Genomic DNA, 26,445 nt, shown 5'->3' with positions numbered 1-26,445 from the left:
ACTTAAGCTTAGCCCCAGCCTTAGTCTAACTAGGCTTATTTAGTGTTCTTATCTCATCTTAAGAGTCTTAAATCTCACTTATCTCGTCTTAAGAATTTTATATCTGTAGGAAACTTCGTCCCGAGCTTATTTATATGTCTTTAAACTAAGCTACTGCTCTATTTTATTGGTTTTCGTCCGTTATAGGTCCTTAAGCTTGCCTTATCTTGTCTTAAGAATCTTAGTCGTCTCTTATCTTATCTTAAAAATCTTAAGCCTGTGGCCTTTTGCCTTTACCAAGTGCTAAAATAGTTTGCTATTTTATTTCTCTTGCGTTTTATAAAGCGATAGACATTATATCTAATAGGGTCTTAATCCCTACTAATATTCCCTATTCTATAGTGGAATTATCCTTTACTTCTAGTATAATATCTCTAATAGCTATATGTTTCTAGTAAACCGCTCTTATTACCTTATTATTACGAAATGTTTCACCTACGTCAAATTTATCGTCCTTAATGTCCGATCTGCGAACTGGTTCGTTAGTTCCTCTATATCCTATAGGTACTAGCTCTTATAACTAATAGCTTACGCCATACTTAGCGTCCTTATAAATTTAGTATGCGTTGTTATAACAAAACGCAAAGCTTTTAATTAAACACTCTTTTATTCCTTATAGTATATTATTATCCCTCTATACGTATATGTCGTCTACTATTAGTCTAGTTTCCTTTATTATATAGTACTTCTAACCATCTTTATAATCCCTTATAAAGTAACCCTATTTTCCGCAATTTATATAAGCTCCTTCTCTAAACCATTTTTCTTATTATAGAGTCCGCCTAAACGTCTTCTACTATTAAAATCCCTAGTTTAGCCTCTACTTTTTAGACCTTTAATTACTTAATCCTTATCCTCTAGGTTTCTATAGTTTCTTACTCTATTTCTTATAGGCTTCTCTAGTACCACTTAGGTCTATTAGCTCTACGCTATACTATAGTTTTTAACTTAGCTTTAGTCGTTACGTACTCTACGCCTTATATAACTATAGAACTCTATCCTAACCTTTCTTAGCCTATTCCCTTTAGTAGATCTAATTATTAATCTTAATCGCCTAATCTATTAGTTCTCTTAGGGTATCTACATCTTCCATTAGAATAATTACGTCCTAGACTTTAGCCTTAAGTCCTTATTTATACTGTGCTATAAGCGCCCTATTATTCTACTTAACTTATATCACTAACGTCTAGAACTGCATTATATACTTAATTACTAAGATTTATTACATAATGTCTTAGAGTTTTCTTTCCGCTATAGTTACTACCTCTAGGTCTTTAAACATTTATATAAGTCGTTCTATAAATCCATTCTAGCTTAAGAATATAAACCGTACCTCTTAGTTTATAGTCATTATTCTGTTTACCTGGATTTCTATAAGGTAAGGCTTAAACCATTTAAGTACTCTTTCTGTTAAGAATAATCCTGCGTATACTATTTAATCTATAGGTATTGCCAGCTTTACTCCCTCTTACGCTACCTTAAAGTGCATTTGCGTAAGGAATCCTTTAAGCTTTAATCTCTCTCCTAAGTATCTCTTAATTAATAGTAACTTAACCTTTACTACGCCTATCCCGTTAATCCTATTTTCCAACATTATATTATTTTCTATTAATTAGTCAACTATCTCTTATAGCTGTCCAACCGTTATAGGTTGCTGTAAGTCAGTGTCTGCTATACTAGTGTCGTTACCTAACCTTAATATAGTTGCTGCCGTAGATGGCGTTGTGGTGGCTGCTTTTAGTTGTATATTGTTCGACTTTCCTATATTAATACCGTAACTAGGTAGTAATTATATAATAGAACCTTATAGTAAGAACTACGGTAGGTCCTATTATTAGGCTAGGTATGTAGGAAATGTAAGTACAAAAGTCAATAACGTAATAATAACTGGTAGAGTGGTTGCCCAACAGATTAACTCTAATTGTATTCTAAGAATCACTATAAAGAAAGGAACTATCTAGGTAGGGACTAAGGGTCCTTAAATACATAACCGTACTCCTATGAAATCCTCCTTATACGTGATGTACGTGTGCTCTGTCTGCTCTGTCACGGATCACATAGATCCTACAGATCATACAGATCACCCCACGTGACCTCAGTTACCATTCCTCGTCACATGGCTCTATCGGCTCCATCCTGGACCGTGCCTGAATCAACCAACTAGCTTCTTCCGTCTCTTTTCCAAGTAGTCGTAACATCGTACTTAAAGCGTCCGTAACAACGGGACACCCCCGTGACACCTTATACACACCCACCTGTTTCTACCGACTCAGTAATTAGAGACCGATCACGAGACCGCAATCTACGGCAATCTACGGCAATCTGCCGCATTCTGCCATATTCTGCCAAGCTCAGGACCGCTACACTAATCCTACTCTGCCCTGTGTACGTGTTAACAAGCAACCAAGTTAACGATATATACCCTCTCTTCCTGTTTCCTTACCTTCTTTCCTTACGCAACGTCTTGACTTTATCACACAGTTCATGTACGTAGCTTAATAAGATCTACTTCGCTACATATTATCATCGCTTGTAGTCACTTCGTGACAGCCTCTTATATTTATTCCGCTTTCCGCCTAGTTAGTAATCTAGCAAATCGCATTAATACCTTAACTTATCACAAGCTATCGGCATTTGAGTAAAATACCGCATACACTAGGCGGGGGCGTGGGCGTAGGCGCTGGCTCTACCTACGGAGGCAGTTTATAAGCGTTAAGTAAGGGTAACAGCACCTAAATTAGCTCGCACAGTGCCTTTTAGACCCTTGCGCAATCTAATTAATTAACTTAGAAGTAGGTAGTAAGAATAGTAGTGACGTTTTAATCTAAACGGGAATAATCTAAGCCTGTTTGGGTAGGGGGTGTATGCGTATCATTTATGGATAACGTAGGTGGTAGGGTTATAACGGGGTGTATGATTATCATTGGCCATTACTGTGGGACGGAAAATTCCAAATTTGCCGAGATGGGGTTGCGACCAGATACTCTTTTCAAATGTTTACACCATCTTTCCTGGCTTGGATGTTCAATCACCATCATGGCAACTTCGCTCGACTTGATAAATCAGGCTCCCAATGCAAGTCCCGACTCCTATTATTTTGTCGCTGTGTGCTTACCTAATTGAGCCACAGGGCACAAAGCTATGGGTAATATACTTCCAGCATCCCCAAGAAGCGACTGCTTACTCCGTTGTAGCTGCTTCATGTAGGTAATCTGGAATGTGATGAAGCCTGGTTCAAACGCGGTGTATGTGCGAGAGCGAGATGTCTCACTCCTTGACCTAACTCTCTTACAAACTAATACCTAGGGCGGCACCTCCACACTCTCTAATCCCAATCCTGCTCGGGAGCGGCGTAAGCTAATTATGGTTTCCGTACTGATCGAGCATCCGGTTGATGGCCTTATTCTTTTTGAGACTGGGTCTGGCAAAGACTACCCAGAAATCTGGGGCGCACCGATCAACGACATTTTTGCGCGCGTTGATTATAGCGAAGATCAAGAGCTAGACGTGCAGATCAAGAAAACCGGCCATGACATCAAGAATGTCAAAATGGTCGTAATAGGGCACTTACATCTGGATCATGCTGGAGGACTGGAATACTTCAGAAATACTGGTGTCCCGATCTATGTGCATGAGAAGGAGTTGAAGCATGCATTTTATTCGGTGGCGACCAAATCAGATTTGGGTAAAATTACTCCCCTTCCCTATATGATGCTCCCCCTCCAATTGACATGTTATTACCCAGGAGTCTACTTGCCCCACTACCTAACTTTTGACTTAACTTGGGTACCTTTCAGTGGCAGCTTCGTAGAAATTGCGCAGGGTTTAAATTTACACCACGCCCCAGGTCACACCCCCGGCCTATGTATCCTGCAAGTCAATATGCCGAAAACCGGGACCTGGGTCTTCACGACCGATATGTACCATGTCTCTGAGAACTACGAAGAAAGTGTGCCTCAAGGCTGGTTGGCGAGAGAGCATGATGATTGGGTAAGAAGCAACCAGATGATCCATATGTTGCAAAGAAGGACTGGGGCGAGAATGATCTTTGGTCACTGTGCCAAGGCATTGGAAGGGCTTAAAATGGCACCACATGCATACGAGTAACACTGAAAGACTAGAGTTGAGTAAAGAGATACAGGTGTTAAATATTCTGAGTAAGAGTCTAGGGCGTATCTGGTGTACATTGACATATGTTGTGGCATGCACAATCATTGCATTTTCGCCCCCGCAGAACAGAATAACGCCCTAGTTGCTCAGTTATTGCTATTTAGGTCTACCGTTAACCCCCCGTACGCTAATATATAGTAAGGTAATCGTGTAAATGCGGTAGCCTCGAGCGTTACTGTATCTTGGTAAGCCTTGCGGTTATTATGGCCAAATGCTTGACTGCAAGTCATCGTCACTACTGCGTAGGGGGTGCTACTGTTAGAGCCCTTCTGTCAAAAGATATAGCAGGGCTGGATCGGATTGGGATTTTGGTTCTGGCGTGTTTGGACCTTGGCATCTAAGAGAAGGGGTGAGCATACAGACTGTTTCCCTTACTTCGCCGAAAACACTGAAAAGGGAAAGTAAATGACATGTGGGATGTCTTTAGAGGGAGAAGAATGACACTTGAGGAATAGGAAAAGACCATCAGCATCAAATACTGCTGTTATGTTACAAATAGGGTCAGTAGGGTCATTTATATTTCGTTAAATTCAGAACATTAGTATGTACAGTGCGGCTGATAATCCAAAGGTCATAGCTGACTATTCTTTCCTCTTGAAGCTACCCACAACCACATCTGCTTGAGATAAAATATAATACAGTCATTTGACAATTTAGTATAACTTTTGGACTAGGCCATAGATTTTAAGAAGTTGCCCTCTTTGATAGTAGTCCTCCTCTTTACCCGCATTGCTTTTCTTAAATCTTCTCTTGCTTTCACAGCGTCAACCGCGCCTTGGACGGTCCCATCCCCGGTAGGTAAATCGATGCTTTGTTCATATATAGGTACTTTTGGTGTAAGCATTTCTGGGTTTATGAGTGCTTGCTTCCGCAATCTTTTCGCGGCTAGTCGCCGTTGCTTTTTTGATTTCGCTGGAAAGGCGCAGTGTTAGTAACTGACCATGTTCGAAAAACCTAAGCAGTGCAGCCAAGCTCATATCTATCGAATCCATGGAATGTACAATATCCAAACACGCATAGCTATTTATTTAGGGATATCGAAGCATAAAGTAGGATAACAAATAACCTACAAAACAGATCCCCCTCCTTCCCATCTTCACCCTTCTTCCCGTCCTTCTTGAGTATATCCCAAAGCCATGACGGATATTCCGAGTCCTCCAAGGCGATCGGATCGCTTCGACTCTTGAGGAAATTTAGACCTTTTAGCGGCGTGCCTGCCGGTGTAGATGATAGTATTATTACAGGGATTTGAGATTTTCCAGGTTCTACGCCCACTGCCGCAGGGGAGGGTGTTAATGGTGTGCTCAATGGCTGTGCAGCAGAAGTAGACGTTGCTGCTGGGAGCTTATGCAAGGAGGGTAGCGAGCCTTGTTGCGAGGTGGTTGAAAGAAGACGGTTGAAGGATGGCGCCGTGGTATTGTGGGAAGGATGGAACAGCTGTACTCGAGCAGCCGCCCGTAGACAGCGATGGCAGATCATGGTTGTTTTGAATGGAGAATTTGTCCATGGTCACGTAGCATCCGCAAGTTTCAAGTCCCGGCCTACTTTTTCCGATCGCCGACACCATAATTTACCTCAGCAAAGCTCAGACGTGATTCCGTTAGTGCGGATTTTCTTACCTCAGAAGCTCAGACCAAGAAATCGATTGCGCTGGCGCGCTAATCTCCTTCGGATATTTGATCGATTTCTTGATCTGAGGGACTTTGGCGAGATTTGTATGGAAGCATAAGCTTTTTTTATATGGAAAACTTATAAACCCCAACAAAATTAATTAATCTCCCCATAACATATTTTAAGGTAAAATTTTTATTAAATTACTCAGGAGATCTGGCTCTATAGATTATGAAATTTTAGGCTTTTTATACCTTATGTGGGCCCGTATATAAGGGTACGTAAAGGTACTTACGCTTTTAACAATAGGAATTTTAACTTTAACGAAATTAATCTTAGATTTAGGAGGGGATAATATAATTCTAAAGCTGTTAGTATATAAAGTGGCCCCCTAAGATATATCTATGAACCTTTAAAGGCTTTATTTTATTACGTTGTAGAGGAAATCCCTTTATAAAATCGCTAAAACTAAGATTTTTGCTTACGCTTTTGACAAAACTCGCCAAAGGCTCTCAGACGTGATTTTGCAGTTCGGAAGACGGCGTAGGTTATTCCGACGCTAGCTAAAAAATCACGTCTGAGCTCGCTGAGGTAACGGATTTTTAGTTAGTCCGCAAGCTGACTAACTACATTTGTGCGAAACCACCAGAATCACGTCTGAGCTTGCTGAGGTAAAGCATGCTGAGACAAGTTTATTGACCCGAGGTACGAGTGGTCTATATTTTCGGGTTCTGGATTTCAAACTCCCGCCAAGCCAGCTTCTCATTGGTTAGAAAAAAAGTGCGCGCGGTAAGTTGTGGCAGAATCCACGTGACGAACTTCAAAACATCGAGCTCTACCAAAGTTCTGCAAGCTCTGCACCAAGCCCTACCAAAGCCCTGCAAAAGCTCTACACGAAGCTCTACACGAAGCTCTACAAAAGCTCTACCAAAAGACTTTACAACACCTCTACCCACCCAGTGTACTAGCACGCAGTGAAATAGACCACGTAGTACGCAGGGGGGTCCAAGGGGGTCTCCCCCTTGAAGCTCTGCTCGAAGCCCTATACGGAGCTCCAAAGCTCTACTAACACGCAGCACTAATATACTAGGAAGTCTCACAATCGTCTCTACGAACGTCTCTACAATTGCCTGTACGATCGTCCGTATAAACGGCTCTACAAACGGCTCTACAATACGTCTACAAGATCGCCCGTACGAACGCCCATACAATCAATCAGACGCCCGTATAAACGTCTCTACGAGCGTCTATAAACGTCTCTACAAACGTCTATAATCGCCCATACAATCGTCCATACGAACGTCTGTACGATTGTCTCTACAAACGTCTGTACGAACGCCTGCACGAATGCCTGCACGAACACCTACACGAACGCCTATACAAACCTCTACTCAAACCTCTATAAAGTCGTTTATAAGGCCTTTAAAAACAAGAGGCTCTGCTTAAAGCTTTATTAAAGCTCTGCTCAAAGCTCTATTAAAGCTCTGCTCGAAGCTCTACTCGAAGCTCTATCAAAGCTCTACTCAAAGCTCTACTCAAAGCTCTATCAAAGCTCTACAAAAGCTCTGCACGAACCTCCGTACGAACCTCTGCAAAAGCTCTACTAAAAGCTCTACCAAAGCCTCTACCAAAGCCTCTGCAAGAGCTCTGCCCACGCAGTAAATAGAGCACGCAGTGTGCAGGGGGGGTCCAAGGGGGTCTCCCCCTTGAGCTTAAAGCTCTACTAATACGCAGCACTAATATACTAGGAAGGCTCTATAATCGTCTACACGAACGGCTCTACAAACGGCTCTACAAACGGCTCTACAAACGTCTACACGATTGCCCGTACGAACGCCTATACAATTAATTAATTAATTAAACACCCATACAATCGATCAATCAAACGCCTATACAAACGATCAATCACACGTCCATGCAATTGCCTATAAAATTGTCTCTATAAACGTCTCCGCAGTTAATCGCCCGTGCGAACGCCTGCATGTGGCTCTGCATAAGGCTCTGCACGAAGCTCTACTAAAACTCTACACGAAGCTCTACCAAAGCTCTAGATAAAGCTCTACCGAAGCTCTACACGAAGCTCTACCAAAGCTCTAGATAAAGCTCTACCGAAGCTCTACTCGAAGCTCTACCGAAGCTCTATAAAAGCTCTACACGAACCTCTATATAAAGCTCTGCAAAAGCTCTACTAAACGCTCTACCAAATCCTCTGCAAGAGCTCTGCCCACGCGGTAAATAGAGCATGCAGTGCGCATGGGGGTCCAAGGGGGTCTCCCCCTTGAGCTTAAAGCTCTACTCGAAACTCTACTTGAAGCTTAATACGGAGCTCTAAAGCTCTACTAACATGCAGCACTGATATACTAGGAATGCTCTATAATCGTCTACACAAACAGCTCTATAAATGGCTCTACAAACGTCTACACAATCGCCCGTATAACACCCATATAATTAGTCAATTAATCGATTAATTGCCTATATAAACGCCTATACGATTAATTAATTAATTAATTAAACGGCCTACGAACGTCTCTACGAACGGCTCTACAAATGGCTCTACGTATTGCTTTGCGTACGGCTCTACAAACGTCCAAACAATTAATTAATCAATTAATTGCCCATATGAACGCCCGTACGAACGATCAATTAAACGCTCATACAATTGCCTATACAATAGTCTCTATAAATGTCTCTGCAGTTAATCGCCAGAACAAGTCTGCACGTCTGCATGTCTGCACGTGGCTCTGCGCAAGGCTCTACATGAAGCTCCACACGAGGCTCTACCAAAGCTCTGCACAAGGCTCTACCAAAGCTCTACACGAGGCTCTACCAAAGCTCTATACAAGGTTCCATTAAAGCTCTGCACAAGGCTCCGCCTAAAGCTTACCCCCTACTACAAAGCACGACGAAAGTATAGGATTTACGAAATAAATCTATACCTACTAGTATATGTTAATTAAGCTCTATACAATAAGGCTCTAAATTAAAGCTTTGGGTTAATTAATCGGCTTATTAATCACAAACTCGGGTCAAAATTTTTGTTGGGGGTACCAACGATCCGCATGTTTTGAGCTCAGCGACGTACACGTGACATATTACGTGACACTACACGTGCCACCTTGTAGATATCTTCTCGAGCAATTGAGCCCCTTAGATTCTTCCTCATGGAGCCTCTTTTTCACATATTCCATGCTAGCCTGGTCACTGCCCTGATGGAAGGTATGGAGGTGGTGTATTTGATGATTGAATTCTATAGATATACGCGTTGTTTTGGTTTTGGTGTTCGCGCGGTGCCTGAACGTGTTAAGGGATAAGGTCATAGATCGACAGAATAACCGCAATATGTGAACAAGTCGGGCATAACAAGCCTCTAATGATTATGTTATAGTGTTTCATTCCCTTAGAGTACGTTTCTTGATCTGATTCGAGCGGTCTCTTATAATCGTAGAAGGATTTTCAGATGCCTGCCAGTTAAAACCCATAATGATAATGAGATGGAGTAGGCAAGAATACGGGACACTTGAAAGCGCCGTTATGTAAGGTCCGAGTACCATATAAGGGAGGTGAAACTCGTAGAGGTTTTTCATGCTCATTGAGCTGAAGGGTCATTAGGGGCGATTATAGAAGCATATAAGCTGATAAGTATTTAATTCTGAAGATAGCATTAGTTTTTTAAGCAACTAAAAAACAGTGCAGGCTAGATTCCGTTTAGATCTCTCTCGACGACGCAACCCAAACATCTCTACACACCATCACATATATCATCGTTAAGGAGTGGACGGGAGAAAAATGCCCCCAAAAATCTTGCTCTCCACCGGCCATTCCACTCGTTGTTGAAAAACTCCATTCACCGCGAACCAGACCCAAAAGAACGTAGTGAATGTTGAGAAAAAACTAATGTTAAGTATGCACAAGAAAAATGACCCGGTGTATTTAATCAATCTGCCAGATATGAGAGAGCCAGTCTCTCTTGGCTTCGAATCAGGCTTATATCCACGCTGTTGGCGTCGAAAGGTATCGGCTTTCGAACAGACCACTGTAGAGTGGTTGGATTTCATCTAAGTAATCCGTTGCGCACAGTTTCACTAGGCCTTTTTGACTCATGCTCGCAATGTCTTCTTCCATCTCAACGTCCATAACTACGCCTCCGAATTCTTCTACAACTTCATTTAGCTGTTCTAGTTCTTTGCCAAACGGATGGCCCTCTTCAACCGTACTCTTAAACATGTTGAAAGATGTCCGGTGTTCACGAGAAGACCTTTGTTCTCTCATGTGAAGACTGCTCGGAGGCTTCATGTTCTGGAGCGATCGCTTGTGTGCAACACGCTCATGAGCGCGCCTGCTGTGGGATACTGCCCGTTCAGGAACTGCTGGAACCTTCTCTGTCAACTCGGATTTACGAAAGAGATTTCCCGACGAGGCAGATCGGTGAGGCGTTTGAGTAGCTGGAAAGTAGCAGGAGAGATGATTTGGCTCAGGCGAAGTTGGTGAGGAATCAACGGAAGAAGCATCGGTGAGAGTTTCTCGCGACCTATTTGAGGACAAGGTATGGTCCGATTCTTCAGCTGAACTGTGAGATAACGTAGACGATGAAGACGAAGATGCATGGCGCATGGTTGCGATATCGGGTGCATTGTAGGACAGCATATTTGTCGTCGATAATAAAGCTACAGGAGACGAGATTCTGTTACGGTCAATGCGTTGGTTGGAATCTCTCATGCTTGACGCCCGAGTTGGTGGTGACGAAGATATTTCTGTACGTCTCATGCGCCGGGTCATGGCTCTAGCAAGCGACATGCTGGAGGTTCCCAAAGATAATTAGACGGAAATGCAAATGCGTCAAATATGCGGTGGAAGGGCCGGCGAGGAACGATCGCGTTCTGCCGGGAAAGGAGTGCGGGATAGCCGCGGATAAATTGGCGACCAAAGCGCACGAAAGACCAGTCGATTGGAGTACCGCGCAACGCCTGTTAATAGACTGGACGGTAATTGAATGCCCGTGTTTCGTAGGCGCTGGGGTAGAGGGTAGGGTGCAGCCGGTTTTGTTCTCAGTGCTGGGCTCAGTAGCTCCGACCGTGCTACGTGCTGTATGATGGCGAAACTGTCGCGTGATACCGATCTGTCTACGGAAGTACTAGAAGAAGGATATGGCGACCTGCTGACGAAGTCCGACGGAGAGTGATGAATGAGCTGGGTTACGGATTTGTACCGCTGACTAGCAGCCGTGCGAGTGGACAAAAAGGAGGGTGTAAAGAAAAAGAGCGCCGAAAAGAATGGAAGGGAGTCCAGCTGTCGTAAGGAGCGAACAACCAGGCCGCGACAGAGAGCGATGCTGCAGTGAAGGTTACGCAGAACAAAAGGAGGGTGGAATTGAAGGGAGGGTCAGAAGGAGAGCGGACTGCAGGAGAGAAAAGCTGGCGGAATTAGGGTTGAGGAGTCAAGGACAGGCTGGCGAAGAATGGCCAGCCGTGTGTGCCTGGCAAAGACCGGAAAGAGGTCTGAGCACACCTCGCCATTCCCGCTGTACCAATTATGTGTGCAAGCCCGGCGCCAACATGTCACAGAACTTGTCGGGGTCCCTGGCAGGGCGTGCTGTGCTCCAGAGGCAGAGACCCGCCGTTTCAACTAGAATGAAACAGCGTCGCTGTAGAACGGCGTTGCTACAAGACATCTTCCTCATACTCACCCCGTGGACGCGCACGCCTACATTGTATCTCTTGATAATTCCATCCACGTGACAGGACGTCTGGTTGAGAGACCAAGCAATTATTGCAAGCTCAAGACAAGGGTGATGTTGAGCCTTCGGACTCAGAGGGTGGGAGGAGCTGACGTTCTATTCTACAATGTAGCTATCGTACACTTGTGCTGCTCCTCATATATATTTGGCCTGCAATGTGTCCGTTAGGACTTTCCTACCGCCCGCATATTACGTTAATGCCTCCTATCCATTACATCAGAAGCTCAGACCAAGAAATCGATTGCGGATAACGCATTAGCCACCCAAACGAGCCAGCCACCCAAGCGAGCTACCCAAAACTACACCAAAATTTTACGGGTTCTCCCCCCTCCGTGCACGGTCCCACTCAATGCACACCTAAATCAAATATTGCCAAGACTTGATTTGAGGCCGTAGAATCACATATAATTAATAAAATCGTCTAGATCTTTAATGTAGTAATCCACTAAGTTTCGTCGTTCGAATGAGCTACTGTATGAGATTTTCCGACCGTAGGAAGTCGTTAAATTTAGTATTAAGCGCGAGTAGCCCTAGATATGACCACTCTATCTATTACCTTAATTGCGACCTTTAAAATAACAATAAGAGATTGCCTAGAAGCTTGTTTCTTTTGTCTACCTCCTCTTGTTAGCTTAAGGTCGTTTTAAAGCTATAGATTTGCTACGCGAGCGTATGCAGCCTTTTCTCTGGCGGCGTTTTTTAGCTGCCTCCTTCTCTTATTAAACCTTGGCTTGTATTCTAACCTGCTTCCTCTATACTATTGCAAGCTATTGTACTTCCTTTATAAGTTGCTTCTAAATCTTTTCATTCTATCGGCATACCTCCTCTTAATATTATAGTCGTTTGCGCTTCTCTTAAAGCTTTATCGCCTGCTTAATTTTTAAGGGGCTAAAGAATATAGCCTTACAGTTAGTCTCTACACATAGCTTATTAAAGAGAGGCTTGCTATAAGTTCTCTTCTTCTTCTTATTACTAAACGCCTTTTAGAGGCCCTTATTTTCTAAGCAAAGGAGAGCAATATTAGTAGTAGGCTTAAGAACCGTATTTTCAAGCCTTTTAGCCTGCGGTTATCTCAGGTGCCTCAGCCGCTTCTCCGAGAAATTTGCGGCGTTGCATGGCCCCACTCTCTTGCCACAGCCCCACTCTGCCAACTCGTGAGAACTCCTGAGCCAATCAGCGGCGCGTACTAACTCCTGCGAACTCCTAAGCCAATAGAACGTCGCGCTACCCTATACCCCCCTTGCAACCCCCAAATTCCTCTATAAAGCGTCTAAGAGATTATAGGCGCGCGTTCGCCGTAAACCGGGCCCAATTCTTAACGCGTATTAACTTTAAGCAATTATAATAGGGCTAATCTAGCAGCTACAGTTATAGTTTACAATACAATTAAATTGTAACATCCTCTATTAGTATATTCTAGTGAATTTAACTAGCTAACTAATATATTAGGGGGCAAAGTACAGCCTTAAAGTTTAAAGACGCGTTTTTAAACCTAGTTTTACCTAACTAGCCTTATTAACACAGCAACCGTACTTTACTATTTAGGATAAAGAAGTATATACGTCCGGTATTAAGTCTTTAGCTTATCCTAGGGTCCTATATCTTATTCTCTTTAGGTTAAGGTATTAACCTTAAAGTTTTGCTTACTAGAACAATATATAATCGTAAAAAAGAATTAGGAAAGTATTTTGGCCTATTAAGCTTATTATTTAGTAAGCTGCTTTATAGTCTATATATATCTTAATCTAGGAGTTTATACCCTTAAGCTCTGCGCGCTATTAGAATAGGAATTAAATAATAGCTAGTATTTCTTTATTGTATACTTTATAGTTATACTTAGCTAAGTCTATTATTTTTAAGAAGAAAGCAATAGGGTACTATTTGCCGTTTAGGTATAGCTATAATAGGATTCTCACTATAACCCTATTAGAAGCGTCTGTTTTTAACATTAATTTAAGGTCTAGGTTATAGTAATAAAGGATTAGGGAAGAGATAAGCTAATCTTTTAACTCTTTAAAGGCTTTTATATAGTTATTATTAAAGATAAAAGGCGTATCTTTCCGGGTAAGTTATATAAGAGGCTTTACTATAACTTTATAATTATAAATAAACTAGTAATAGAAATTATAAAAACTAAGTGTAAGGACGCGGAGAGACTTTAAGGAAGATTTAAAGGAATGATATAAATTCTATCTAAATCTAAGGGTATATAGCTCTCGCTAAGAATAAGACGTTACGTAAAGAAGAGAAAGGAATAATAAGAGAATTATATAATTAAATAGTTAGGGGCTTAGTGGTCGATGCGTGCGCATATACGCACGCGGTCTTTAACAGACTTCGGTAATTTAATTAATTGGGCAAATTTTGGTTAAAGCGTCAGAATTTATCTATTAAGTGTTTTACCAAGACATTCCTACTATAACTGGGCTAGTCCTGTTATAGTACCCCCCCTTTTAGCCGAAGGTCCAAATAATTCAATTTTAGTTAAGACTTATAACTTATTGCGTATTATGTTTTCGCGTCGGGTAGCGGTATAGGGTTTTACTAATTCTATCGTTAAATGGACTAATTAGGATTTTCCATCCCTAAGATAAAAAATTACTATTAGCTTGGTTAAGGCAGTAAGCAGAACTAATATCTTTATAGTAGGTCTTAGTAAGGCAGATCTAACTAATTAGATAACTTTAACTAGCCGTTAAAGTTCCTTAATATTTTGCGTATTACGTAATTATATTATAAACATTATAACATATTTTAAGTCTTTTTTAATTTTAAGCTTCCTGCTATTATGTTTTATGTATTTATATTAGGTGGCAATTATTTACTTTTATGTTATGTCTATTTAGCCAGAGTAGGCCGCGAAGGATAGTCCTTATAGAATTCTTTTACTAGGGAAGGCGTATTGGTCTTAATCTAGTTATAGGTTTCCTAAGTATATATTTCACATCCTTCCCATTTAACAAGAAGTTTAAATTATTTAGATTATATTTTTTATTGTATATTATTAATTAAGTTAATAAAGTAAGAACTATTACCCGTCAGGAAAACGGGAAGTGGCGCAGGAAATTTGGTTTCGCTAAAAGTGTTTTTAGGGCCCGGGGCTAGCTTTCCGCCCGGGGCCAGCTTTTAGCCATATTAGCTGACCCCCCTAGCCTAGGGCTAGCTTTTAGCTATATTAGCTACCCCCCCTAGCCTAGGGCTAGCTTTTAGCCATATTAGCTAAGCCTTAGAGCTATACGCTAGCACTATGCTAGCTTATAGCTATAAAATAATATTATTACTATTATTGTATTTATTGCTATTAGGGTATTAAAATCCTAAAGGCCTCCGGGCAGGCTCCTAGCAGGCTTCCTAGCAGGCTCCTAGCAGGACTTTGATTTTCCTTATTATCTAAATCGTCCGAAGTACCATCGGGTCCCCGCTATATTCCCGATAGCCTCTACACGTGCCTTTGCATACCCCTTGTACACCTAAATGCCACCTTTACCCTTCCTTCCTTCCTTCCTTACATCCTCCCTACTTAGGGAGGCACCAGAACGGTAGCTAGAGGACTGTGACCAGAACCAGACGACCCGTCGCCAGAACCAAGACGACCGTCGCCAGAACCAGACGACCGTCGCCAGAACCAGACGACCGTCGCCAGAACCAGACGACCGTCGCCAGAACCAGACGACCGTCGCCAGAACCAGACGACCGTCGCCAGAACCAGACGACCGTCGCCAGAACCAGACGACCGTCGCCAGAACCAGACGACCGTCGCCAGAACCAGACGACCGTCGCCAGACCAGACGACCGTCGCCAGAACCAGACGACCGTCGCCAGAGCCAGACGATAATCGTTTAAACGACCAGCCAGCAAACACCACGATCAATTCAATCGATCGATCGAATCGAACTAGAGCCTTGATATCATCCCATTACCAATCAAATCGAATCAAGGCCTCTTAGGGAGGCACCCCAGACGACCACTGTTTAAACGTACAGCCAGCAAAGCCCAGAGAGAACGATTCGAATTAATATAATTAATCGCAATCAAATTAAGCAGAGCCTTTGATCTGGCCGATCTCTCCCCCGAATTACAGATACAGACAGGTAGGCATAGATAAGTAGGCACGACCGGCAGGCACAGACAGGTAGGCACGAACAAGTAGGACGGTCAGACGGTAGGACAGGTAGGATAGGTAGGACAGGTAGGATAGGTAGGACAGGGAGGACAGGCAGGACAGGCAGGACAGGTAGGACAGGCACTAGGCCTAGTTAGGAAATTAGTATATGGCCGGCGGATTATCGGGAACGCCGCTAATTGACGATTTGGAGACTCTGCGAGAGATATCCCTTATAGCTACTATTAATTTTAAATTTTAAATTTTTAAATTTTAAATTTTGAATTTTGAATTTTGAATTTTATTATAATTATACATATTGCAGCTATAGGAAATATTATATAAAATATATAAAACGTATAAAACGTACAAAACGTATAAAATATGCTAATGTTGCTAATATGGCCCCGGGCTAGCCCTGGGCTAGCGTAAATAAGTGTATATGAGCAGATCAGCGGATCCAGCTGAAATGACCCCGGGCCAGCCCCGGGCTAGCCCTTGGCTAGCCCCTACCACCCTCCCGTTTTCCTGACGCCGTTATTAATAATTACGGGAGGTAGCGGTGGTAATTCGCGAGTTATAGGTTTACCCTTTAAGGGTTACAGCAAGTTTATATAAAACGTTAGATATATTTTTATCTTAGTTAATAGTTTAAGTTTATAAGTATACGGGCTTAGTTTTTTCTTAACTTAGTATAGACCTATAAACTTCTAGTCTAGTTTCTTTAAAGGTCGTTAAGTCTTTAGGTTTTATATATTTAGGTAAACTATATTACCTTCCTTAAAGTCCTACGTAGGAGCTCGTCCTTTATTTATATGCCATTCCTATACTATTTAAGCGTACGCTAATTCACTTTATAATAGTTCCATTAACTGCTTTATTTAATTAATAAAATTATACGCGTTAATTAGTTAAATCCTCTTAATTATAGGTCCTATTATATTAATTTCGGGTTATAGTTTAAATCCTAGTTAAGGGTCTTATCCGTAGGTTACGTAGAACGGCATTACGCCTATTAATTCGTTTCTTATATTATTTGCAGTAAACTTAGCTAATAGTAGCTATTTCTCCTAGTCGTCTTATAGGTAGGAGTAGTATATTTATAGGTATTATTCTATAATCGCGTTTATAATTTCGGTTTAACTATCTATCTCTAGATAAAATACAGTTAAGAGTTGTGTTTATATACTTAATTGTTTATATAGGGCTTGCTAGAAGTTTAAAATAAACTGGCTTTCGCGGTCGGATATTATTAAATTAGGAAGTCTATATAGCTTAAAGACGTGCTTAATAAAACATTCAGCTACTAATATTGTATTAATTAAGTCTATAGGGATTATATATCGCATTTTTATAAGATGGTTAACAACTACTATAATATTCGTAAACCTATTACTGTTAGGTAGGTTAACTATAAAGTCAATTAAGATATCTTACTATCTTTGTATTGGAATTGGCAACGGTTAAAATACTCCTTACTTCTTTATATAAGAGGTCTTCCTACGTACACATATTCTGTATACTTAAACGTATTTTTATATATAGTCGTGTATTATAGGCTAGTAGTATACTTATTAGATAATCTTATAGGTCTTTATATAGCTAGGATACCCTACTATAGGGGAATTGTATACAAATTCGAGTATCTTAAATTATAAGGGTTTAGAATTTGGGACTATTATCTTCTGTTAATAGTATAACCGATTATTACGGATTTCGCATTTAGCGAGTGTGATATCCTTATATTACCGTTTCCCTATTTAAATCGCTTTTATTATATCTGCTATCTAGGGGTCGTTCTTACATTTATATTCTATTAATTTATCAATTTTTATATCCTACTTATCGATTTCCAATTTATTTCTATTAAGCTCCGCATCTAGGAATATAGGGCGTAGTTTCTTAAAGCGTTTAGGGGGCAGTAGAATTCGTAATTAATTTATAATCCGTTTATTAGAGGCGTTTATAGGTAAGTCCTATAATTATTATATTAATAAGTTAGGCTTCTAGTTAAGTTTACTAGGTCGGTACGTAATCTTAAAGTTAAATTATAAAAGGTATTCAGCCTAACGAATTTAGCGCTGCGTTAATTGCTTTATAGTTATAAAGTACTATAGGTTTTTATGGTCCGTTAATACGCATATTAGGAACAATAATCCTTTAAGTTCTAGGCGCCATTATTTAAAGTATCTAATAATTGCAAGTAGTTCCTTATTATATATCTTATAGTTTAATTTAGTAGGGGTAAGTTTCCGGGAGAGAAAGGCTACTAGGCGCAGCTTACCGTTCTTATTATACTGCGATAACACTCCTCCTAGTGTATAATTAGACGAGTCTATTTTAACGATATATTTAAGGTCCGGATTAAAGTAGTAAGGATTAAAATAGTTATAAAACGATATTTTAGGTTATTAAAAGCTTATTCGCATTTAGTAGTCCATTTAAATCTTACATTTTTCCTTATTAAGTTTACTAATAGCTAAACAATTTTTAAGAAGTAATTAATAAATCGATGGTAGAAATTTGCAAATCCTAGAAATCCTTAGATATCTTATATACTACTAGGACTTTCCTAGTTTATAATTGCAGCAATTTTCTTAGGGTCTATTTTAATTCCGTTATAGGATATAATTAGGCCTAAGTATATAACTTCGGACGTATAGAACTTGTATTTCTTAATATTGCATTATAAGCCCGCATCTCGCAGGTATTTAAGAACTATTTAGACGTGCTTCTAATACTTAAAAAGCGAAGATAAATAGATTAAGATATTATTAATATACGCGGTAATAAATATATTAAGGAATTTGCGAAGCGTATTATTAACGTATTACTAAAACGTACTAGGACCGTTCTTTACGCTAAACGGCATTACTAGGTATTTAAAAAGTCCCCATTATATACGGAAAGCTGTATACTTTTTATCTCCTTTACAAACACGGATTTAATTAAAGGCAGCGACTATATTAAGCTTTATAAAGTATTATGCTTTTACTAAGTAGTTAAGCGTTTTTTAAAGCAGAGGAATTAGATATCGGTTTTAAATCGTAATTATATTTAGGGCTTAATAATTAATATAAAATCTTAAGCCTTTTCTAGGTTTCTTAACAAATAGTATAGGCAAGGCGAATAGTAATTAACTAGGGTAAATAAATCCTTTCTTTAGGTGCTTTTTAAGGTATTATTACATTATAAGTAGCTCTTCTCGCGATATACCGTATAACAGGCCGAACTTTAGCGTTATACTAGGTTTAAGTTCTATCTTAAAATCGTGCTCATCTTAATACGGGGGTAGTTAGTCTATAAATTATCTCTTAAATGTATTAATTAGATCATAATGTTTTTTAGGTATAAGAGGTTGGGGGTTAATATATTGCTTTAGTTCTAACGCCTTTTTAATATCTTCTAGTTTTATAGTAAAGATCTTATAGTCTTGTTTTCTTGCTAACAAATAAAAGGGTACGGCTTATATTATATAAAATTTAAAAGGTTTTAATATATTATCTTCGCATTCTTTACCGCGATTAGCAGTTATAACTTTATTGTATTAGTTTAAGGTTTATAGTAAGGGTAATTTGTATTATATTAAGTTTAAATAGTTGTATATATATTCATAGGGTAAGTAGTATTTTAAGTAATAACTTTAGCAGTAGGTTATACGGAATTTTAGTATTTCTTTAACCTAGCTAATTAAAGGGTTATATTATTTTAGCTATCTGTGTCCAAGTATTACCTTATAATGCTTTAAGGGTATTATAAATAGGGAAATATATTTAAGGTATTCGCCNATCCNNATCTTTATAANNGCGTANTACGTTAGTTNNCNNTATATTAAAGGCTTNCTATTAAAGCCTTATAGGCCTTAGGGCTTATTAAGTTTCTTTAAATTTAAGTATTAAGTTTTTGCATAGTTTATATTAATAAAGCCTATACTAGTAGCTCCGCTGTCTATAAGGATTTATACTTTCTTTTATTTTCTAAGTATTTAAATTTCGCTAAGTATATTAAGGGAGTTATATTATATATTAGCGCTAGAAGAGCCTAGATACTTATACTCTTCTACTTCTTATTCTAAGGCGCGACTTAGCCCTAGGATAATTCGTTTTCTAAGTTAACTAAAGGCGGAATACTTTATGGTAACTAAGTATAATTTATAAAATAAGTATAGCTTAAGGACTAAGAGGAGCTATAGCGGACCTTTTTAAAAGGGTAAGTTTGGTAATCCCTTTAAATATATCCCTTTTTTTTATATATCTAAAATATTTTCTATTTATAGCTTATATTCTTTATTTATTAGTTCTTAAGGGGGTATAGGATTAGGTAGCATTAAGGTCCATAGGGTTATATATAGGGCTTTTAGGTCTTAGAGACGGATCGCGCTTTAGGGTATATGCCGGTTTTATAGAGTTTTAAACGTAAGGTATGGTTGGCTTTAGGGAATGAGTTTATTTATTATATTAAAGGTCCTTATTAATTCGTTAATATATTATAGCAAATTTAGGTAAGTTCTTTAGCAGTTCTCTACCTACTAACTATACTCTAATTTTATCCAAAATAGCTTAGCGGAGAGTAGTAACTCTAGCGGCTTTATTCTAATCTAGTTCACTAATAAGGCTTAAAAATTCCGAAAAGAAGCTAGTAAAGTCTCGGTTCCGTTATTATAGGTTTTTAAGTTTAGTAACAGCTATATATTTGCGGCTGGCGTTATTATATATTTATTCTAGTAGCGAGATAAAGATTTTAAAATTAATAAAGGTGCCGTTACAGAAGAATGGGTTTATAGTTTGTGTAGCGTTTTTATTTAAATAGGACATTCTATAGCTAATCTTACTAGCTTTAGTAGGGTATTAGTTATAGTTTATTAAAAGTTTAAGATGGAGCTTAGTTATAAAGGGATGTAGGTTATTTTAATTTCTATTAAATATTGGAGGGTTGGGGAGCTTTTTGGATTTTATAGTAGGTACTAGGTTTATTATAGGTATAGGTTAAGCTACCATTACTAATTTAGGGTTTATATTTAATGGGTTGGGTTCGTATATAGTTATTTTAATTTCGTTTATAGGTGTTGCTATTAAGGTCTCTAATGCGAGTACTTTAGAGTCGTAGAGTTCTTTGCGTATTACTTTAATTAATTACTAATACTAAGCTTCTAGTATAGTTTGTTACTAGGCTAAGGTATCTATAAAGGACTGTTATATTATAGTTATTTATTCCCTAACTAGGGCTATAATAGTTAACGTGGCGGATTTGAGTTCGTTTACTATTTTAAGGGTATTAGTATTAACGCAACGTAATATAAGGACGCGGAGAGACTTTAAGGAAGATTTAAAGGAATAATATAAATTCTATCTAAATCTAAGGGTATATAGCTCTTGCTAAGAACAAGACGTTGCGTAAAAAAGAGAAAGGAATAATAAGAGAATTATATAATTAAATAGTTAGGGGCTTAGTGGTCAATGCGTGCGTATATACGCACGCGGTCTTTAACGGACTTTGGTAATTTGATTAATTGGGCAGATTTTAGTCAAAGCGTCGGAATTTATCTGTTAAGTGTTTTACTAAGACATTCCTACTATAACTGGGCTAGTCCCGTTACACCAAGGAAGGATTAAATTCCCTTTATGGTATATAGGGGCTTCTAGTTACGGATTGCTTTAACCTTCTTAGGGTTAACTTTAATTTTATTCGTACTTATAATAAACCTAAGGTACTTTATATATTTAACCCTAAATTTACATTTCTTAATATTAACTTATAAGCCTATATTCCGTAATCTCTTTAGGACCTTCTTAATATAAACTTAGTATTTAAGTATATTGTCTAAGTATATTAGAATATTATCTAGGTATGCCGTATAGAATTCATTAAGGTAATTAAAAAGAACGTTATTTATATACCTTTAGTATATAGCCGGCCCATTTATTAGTCTAAAAGGAAAAACTTTATATTTATAGGACCTATAACGGGTACGGAATATTATTAAATCTTTATATATAGGGTTTATCCTAATTTAGTAGAAAGCTTAGCAGATATTAAGCCTAGTAAAGATTTTAGCCCCGCTTAGGTGCGTAAGAGTTTTATAAATTAAAGGAATAGGGTACTAATCCTTTTAAGTAATAGCGTTTAGCTTTTAGTAGTTAATATAAAAATTAAGGCCTCTATTAGGCTTTTTATAAATAAAATAGGGGAAGTAAAAGGGGCTTAACTTGGCTTAATAAACCCTTTAGTAAGGTTATTAAATAAGTACTACTTTATTGCTTTTAGCTTGTCCGTTAATTATTAGTAGAGGGGGCTATAGCCTAGCGAGTTATCGGCTTCTAATTAAATCTTATAATTATACGTCCGGTAAGGAGGTAATTTATCTAAAGCCACTTTTAAGAATATATCTTTATAATTTGTATAAATAGTAAAAAGAAGGCTTTTAACTAGTTCCTTATCGGTTTTCTTAGCTAGCTTTTCCTCCCTATTATTAATAATTCCATTAATCTTATATAGACTCGTTATAAAGACTTTATTGTCCTTTTAGTATATATTAAAGTAAAACGCTATAGCGCTAATTATAGTAATATTTACTATAGAGGCGTTATATAATAATAGGGGCGTATATAACTTTAGGGGCTTCTAGGGTATTAGTGTTATTATTACTCCTTTTAGCTCCTATCGCATCTTTTAGAGGTTATCTCTTATATCCTATTAATATATTTGTTACGGGACTTATACATTCTTACGTCCCTACGCGTTTTAACGTTCTTGACCTGTATTTACGTTTGTCCCAAGACACCTACACATATTCCCCTATAACCCCTATTTATACCCGTACCTAACCTATTCTATTTCTGCATCTAAATGTCTTTATATTAACCACGTATAGTTACGTATACGTAGCCTTCTTTAATTACTACCCCGTTTAGTATATTGTATTCTAGCTTATGCCCACTTCCGTAATAATATTCTTCCCTATATTAGTTAGATCTACACAATTTAAATATTATCTATATTACTATCTATCCCGCTACTATATATAAAGTCCCCTTTAAATATAGCACTTTAGGAGAGTATCTTTATTAATACAGAGTCCCTTTTAGCTTTATAGTAGGCGTCTTCTTAAATAAAGGCTAGGTTATAGGTCCGGACGTCCTACTAGTAAGTAAAGTTAATCTTTATAATTAGTATCCTATAGTTAATTCGGATTTCCCTAATAAAGAAGGGTACTTTTAGTCTATCCTCCAGCTAGATAAGTTGTCTTTATTATATATTTAGCCAAATATTAAAGTAGGATATCCATTTTTGGCTAAGAATTATATTATAGGACCCTAGATCTAGAATGCAAGGGATACTATATTAGCGTTATCCGTTAAGAGCGATATATAACTTTAAAATATAGGTAACCGGCTAACCGGCTTGGCCGTTATAGCCTTTTACCTAAATAGGCTTCTTTAGTTAAGTAGCTTTTATATTTAGAAACCTAGTAATATTATTCATATAAGCAGTATTTATAAAGGCGAAGCTATTTACTCTAGTATTAATAAAGGCGGTTATATTAACTCTATATCTATTTTAAGATACTATATATAGAACTATAAAATGCTTTCCACCTATTAACAAACTGGGATTAATCTCTTTAAGATTAATAAGGTACCCTAAGGGGGAGTCTTTCCCTAGGGCTTTTCTTTTCCTAACTCGTTAGACATTTCTCCTTTCTCTATCTCCTTAATATTGCTTATATCCTCTAGCTCTAGGCAAAATAAGGTAAAGTAATCCTTTTTATTATAGTTATAGTATGCAGCCAAGGTAGGGTTAATTAGGGTATTGCGATAAGTACTGGCTAATAATATAGTATATAGCTAGTTAGGCGAGGCTCTTTAGTGCGTAAATAGAACCGCTTTTAGTATAAGAGCTATTATAGCTTATCTTCCTACTCTAGCTCCTATAGATATAATTAATAAGTTTTAACTACTATAGGCCCCTTTTTATCGATTAGAACGGGTATTAATTAATTTTAATTTTAAGTCTAGCGACAAATATTAGGCTATAAGTCTTTAGTAGGTTAGTAGGTTGCCTAAGGCTACCATAATCTTCTCTTATAGTTAAACCGTTAGCTTATTGTATAGGTCTAAATAGTAGTTCTTAAATGGAACCTATCCTTCGCCCACTATATATAAAAATTAAGTCTAAAACTATTAGGTAAAACCTAAGTAGATAGTTATATAGCCGTAAGGTATAGGCGACCCTAGGGCAACCTAAGGGTGACTTACCTGTAAGGTACGTACGCTATACATACCTAGGGAAAACCCTTCCTACCTCGCATACAGACTCCTCCTTTTCCCTTAAGGATTTGTCTCTATATATACAATATACCCTATTATTCTATTATTAGACTCCCTATTTATATCCTTACCTTATATTTAAATCCTTACCAATCCCCTTAGTAGGATAGCCGGTTTAATTTTTCTATAATACCTCTAAAAAGAAAACCGACGCCTATACCTAATAGTAATACGCTAGCAATATAACTACAGAACGCCTTAGGATCTAGTATAAACAAAACCGCTAGAAGCATACTAGTAGCATCTAAGCCACCTTTAGAATCTTAAAATAATTAAATATCTATAAACGCTAGAAATTAGTTTAACTTATATACCTAGGCTTAAAAAGAGCCTAGTAAGGTTACTAGCATTCTACTAAATACTACTAACCCAAAGGAGCTAGATAAGCTAGCTAAGAAAATAGCTAGCTTATAGAGTATTATTAATTTAATAAAGCCCTCCTATTAACTCTTTAGTAAGAAGTATAAGTTACGCGGCAAACGTATATGCTAAGTAAATCTTAACGCCCTAGTTAAGAAGTTACTACCTAATATTAGCGGTATAACTTAACAGTATTTTAACCGGTAGGTCGCCGCAGTTAAGAACCAATTTAAGATCAATAATGCTAACTATGACTGTAAACGACGTACGCGCTAGGCTATTAAAGGTCTTATAAAAAAAGATAATCGCTTAACTAGTGTATTAACGGCTAGGCACTAAGGATAAAGGTCCTTTACCATAGGATAAGTTTAAGACTATAGTCTAAGACCAGATTAGGAACCCTATAGTTAGGCGCTTTAATAATGCTACTATATACTATATAGCTATTATAAAGGAGAACTAGAGGTTTAATATCTTCCTAGCCCGTATATATAGCTTAGAGGACCGCTTCTTATATACCCCTTTTATTATTCCTAAGCAACAGGTAAACTTTTGGTTTTTATACCTCCTAGCCTACCTATAAGCAGAGCTCTTTTACTAAAACTTTATTAAACAGGTAAGAACCGCTAAAGACCTCTTTACTAAAATCCGCTATATAGAGCAACTGCTTAACACTATAAAGCTTGCGGAAGACCGCGTAGGGAGTAATAGTAAATCCTTGCGTTTAAAGCGTGGTTATAGTATAGGCTCTATAGACTTAGATTTAGGGAATAAAACCTAAAAATGGCGACGCTTTTCTAAGTAAACTTCTAAGGAGATTACCTAAAAGCTAAATGGCTTAGGGGACCCCCCGGACACTAGTGCTATATAGGCGAGTTAAAGAACTATAGGCAGCCACTGTAAGAAATACTAGAAGTAGGCTAATAAAGAAAAGTTAGCTCGGCCTTTAGAAAACCTAAAGCCCTAATAGCGTATCTCTTTTAACTGTAACTAGGGCCTAATATAGAGGGAAAGAAGAAACGTATTATAGTACATATTGCGATAAATACGCCCTAGGGTAAAGTCCGCCTACGTACTTTATACAATAATAGGTGCTAAATTAACCTTATTAATTAAGACGCCGTCTATAGGTTTAACCTGCCTATATACTATACGCTATGTTTATATAAACCTATTATATGTTTCCTTAACAGCAACCAGATAATAATCTAGGATGCTTATAATCTAATAGTTACCACTAATGACTCCTAAGGTACCTTTCGCACTATTAGCCTACAGACCTTTTAGGGCGGCTTATTTAATAGTTATAATATAGTTCTTAAATAGGATTGGCTCGCGGAAGTAGATCTATTAATTAGCTTTTATTCTAAATAGTTTATCTAGGGTACTTCGGACCCTAGACGCCTCTAAATAGTTACCCCTAATACTCTCCTAACAGATATTAAGGCTAGTAAAATAGTCTATTCGCTATAGCTAGAAGACTCCTTTTTTACGCTGGTTGTAAATATAATAGAGGACCTATTGTTACTAGTAGTAAGTACCCGTATAAACCCTTTAGATATAGAGACACCGGTTATAAATATAATAGAGGACCTACTATTACTGGCAGCGAGTACCTATAGAGACCCTTCGGTACTAGCGCAGATCACCTATATATAAGGGGGAGGTAATTAAAACCCTAAAACTATTAAGTATACTACAGTAAAGCTATATATACTCTTAGTATAAGCATACCTACGAAACGCATATTAGCTGTACCCTTCTCTCTACTAGCTCCCGGAAGTGCACTACTATATAATAGTCGCTTTAACCTCCGTAGCCCCTAGTCATCAGGATTTTTTTTTAGGCGCGTTGTTGTAGATTGCGGCAATTTACTGCAAACTGTGCGATTCAGGCAGTCGTATATGGTCGTTAGCGATTCGCGTAAAACGCTTAACGACTAAACTAATGCTAGCTTTTTGCTACCTTATAAATAAATAGCGCGTAAACTATACAAGCTGTATAAACTGTATAAACTGTACAAACTATATAAACTATACGAACGGTACGAACTGTACAAACTATATAAACTGTATAAACTATATAAATTATAACTATATAAA

General features: G+C 38.2%; 5 protein-coding genes across 5 annotated transcripts; 2 read left to right on the top strand and 3 right to left on the bottom strand.

The window, feature by feature from the left end:
* Nucleotides 1-3,112: 3,112 nt before the first annotated feature.
* Nucleotides 3,113-4,146, top strand: K441DRAFT_549824 (Metallo-hydrolase/oxidoreductase; the record flags this gene model as incomplete). The annotated part of the gene is made up of 4 exons (XM_067643031.1): nt 3,113-3,184; nt 3,234-3,284; nt 3,346-3,724; nt 3,785-4,146. The coding sequence occupies 4 exons, from the start codon at nt 3,113-3,115 to the stop codon at nt 4,144-4,146; spliced, it is 864 nt and encodes a 287-aa protein (XP_067506636.1).
* A 561-nt stretch (nt 4,147-4,707) lies between these two features.
* On the bottom strand, nt 4,708-5,718 carry K441DRAFT_656537 (mitochondrial 54S ribosomal protein mL54). Its single transcript, XM_067648024.1, has 2 exons — nt 5,280-5,718; nt 4,708-5,121 (listed from the first exon to the last, which is right to left on the bottom strand). The coding sequence occupies exons 1-2, from the start codon at nt 5,686-5,688 to the stop codon at nt 4,880-4,882; spliced, it is 651 nt and encodes a 216-aa protein (XP_067506635.1). The 5' UTR covers nt 5,689-5,718; the 3' UTR covers nt 4,708-4,879.
* Nucleotides 5,719-9,055: 3,337 nt separating this feature from the next.
* Nucleotides 9,056-9,415, bottom strand: K441DRAFT_656536 (uncharacterized protein). Its single transcript, XM_067648023.1, has one exon. It carries the CDS (start codon nt 9,408-9,410, stop codon nt 9,210-9,212), a length of 201 nt encoding a protein of 66 aa, XP_067506634.1. The 5' UTR covers nt 9,411-9,415; the 3' UTR covers nt 9,056-9,209.
* Nucleotides 9,416-9,429: 14 nt separating this feature from the next.
* K441DRAFT_656535 (uncharacterized protein) lies at nt 9,430-10,993 on the bottom strand. Its single transcript, XM_067648022.1, has one exon. It carries the CDS (start codon nt 10,612-10,614, stop codon nt 9,805-9,807), a length of 810 nt encoding a protein of 269 aa, XP_067506633.1. The 5' UTR covers nt 10,615-10,993; the 3' UTR covers nt 9,430-9,804.
* K441DRAFT_30714 (uncharacterized protein) lies at nt 10,853-11,817 on the top strand. Its single transcript, XM_067641078.1, has 2 exons — nt 10,853-11,605; nt 11,667-11,817. Exon 1 carries the CDS (start codon nt 11,091-11,093, stop codon nt 11,553-11,555), a length of 465 nt encoding a protein of 154 aa, XP_067506632.1. The 5' UTR covers nt 10,853-11,090; the 3' UTR covers nt 11,556-11,605; nt 11,667-11,817.
* The last annotated feature ends 14,628 nt before the right edge of the window (nt 11,818-26,445 follow it).

The sequence above is a fragment of the Cenococcum geophilum genome, assembly GCF_001692895.1.
Source record: "Cenococcum geophilum 1.58 unplaced genomic scaffold K441scaffold_11, whole genome shotgun sequence".
In the NCBI taxonomy this organism is placed as follows: Eukaryota; Fungi; Ascomycota; class Dothideomycetes; order Gloniales; family Gloniaceae; genus Cenococcum; species Cenococcum geophilum.
Note: the sequence above shows the minus strand (reverse complement) of the source record. Positions and strands in the feature narration are given on the sequence as shown.

Excerpts from the sequence above, each read along its gene's own strand:
- K441DRAFT_656537 (XM_067648024.1), bottom strand. The coding sequence starts at position 5,688 with ATGATCTGCCATCGCTGTCTACGGGCGGCTGCTCGAGTACAGCTGTTC. Across the intron at positions 5,122-5,279 it reads GAAGGAGGGGGATCTGTTTT|CGAAATCAAAAAAGCAACGG; the intron begins GTAGGTTATTTG and ends GCGCCTTTCCAG.
- K441DRAFT_656536 (XM_067648023.1), bottom strand. The coding sequence starts at position 9,410 with ATGAGCATGAAAAACCTCTACGAGTTTCACCTCCCTTATATGGTACTC.
- K441DRAFT_656535 (XM_067648022.1), bottom strand. The coding sequence starts at position 10,614 with ATGTCGCTTGCTAGAGCCATGACCCGGCGCATGAGACGTACAGAAATA.
- K441DRAFT_30714 (XM_067641078.1), top strand. The coding sequence starts at position 11,091 with ATGGAAGGGAGTCCAGCTGTCGTAAGGAGCGAACAACCAGGCCGCGAC.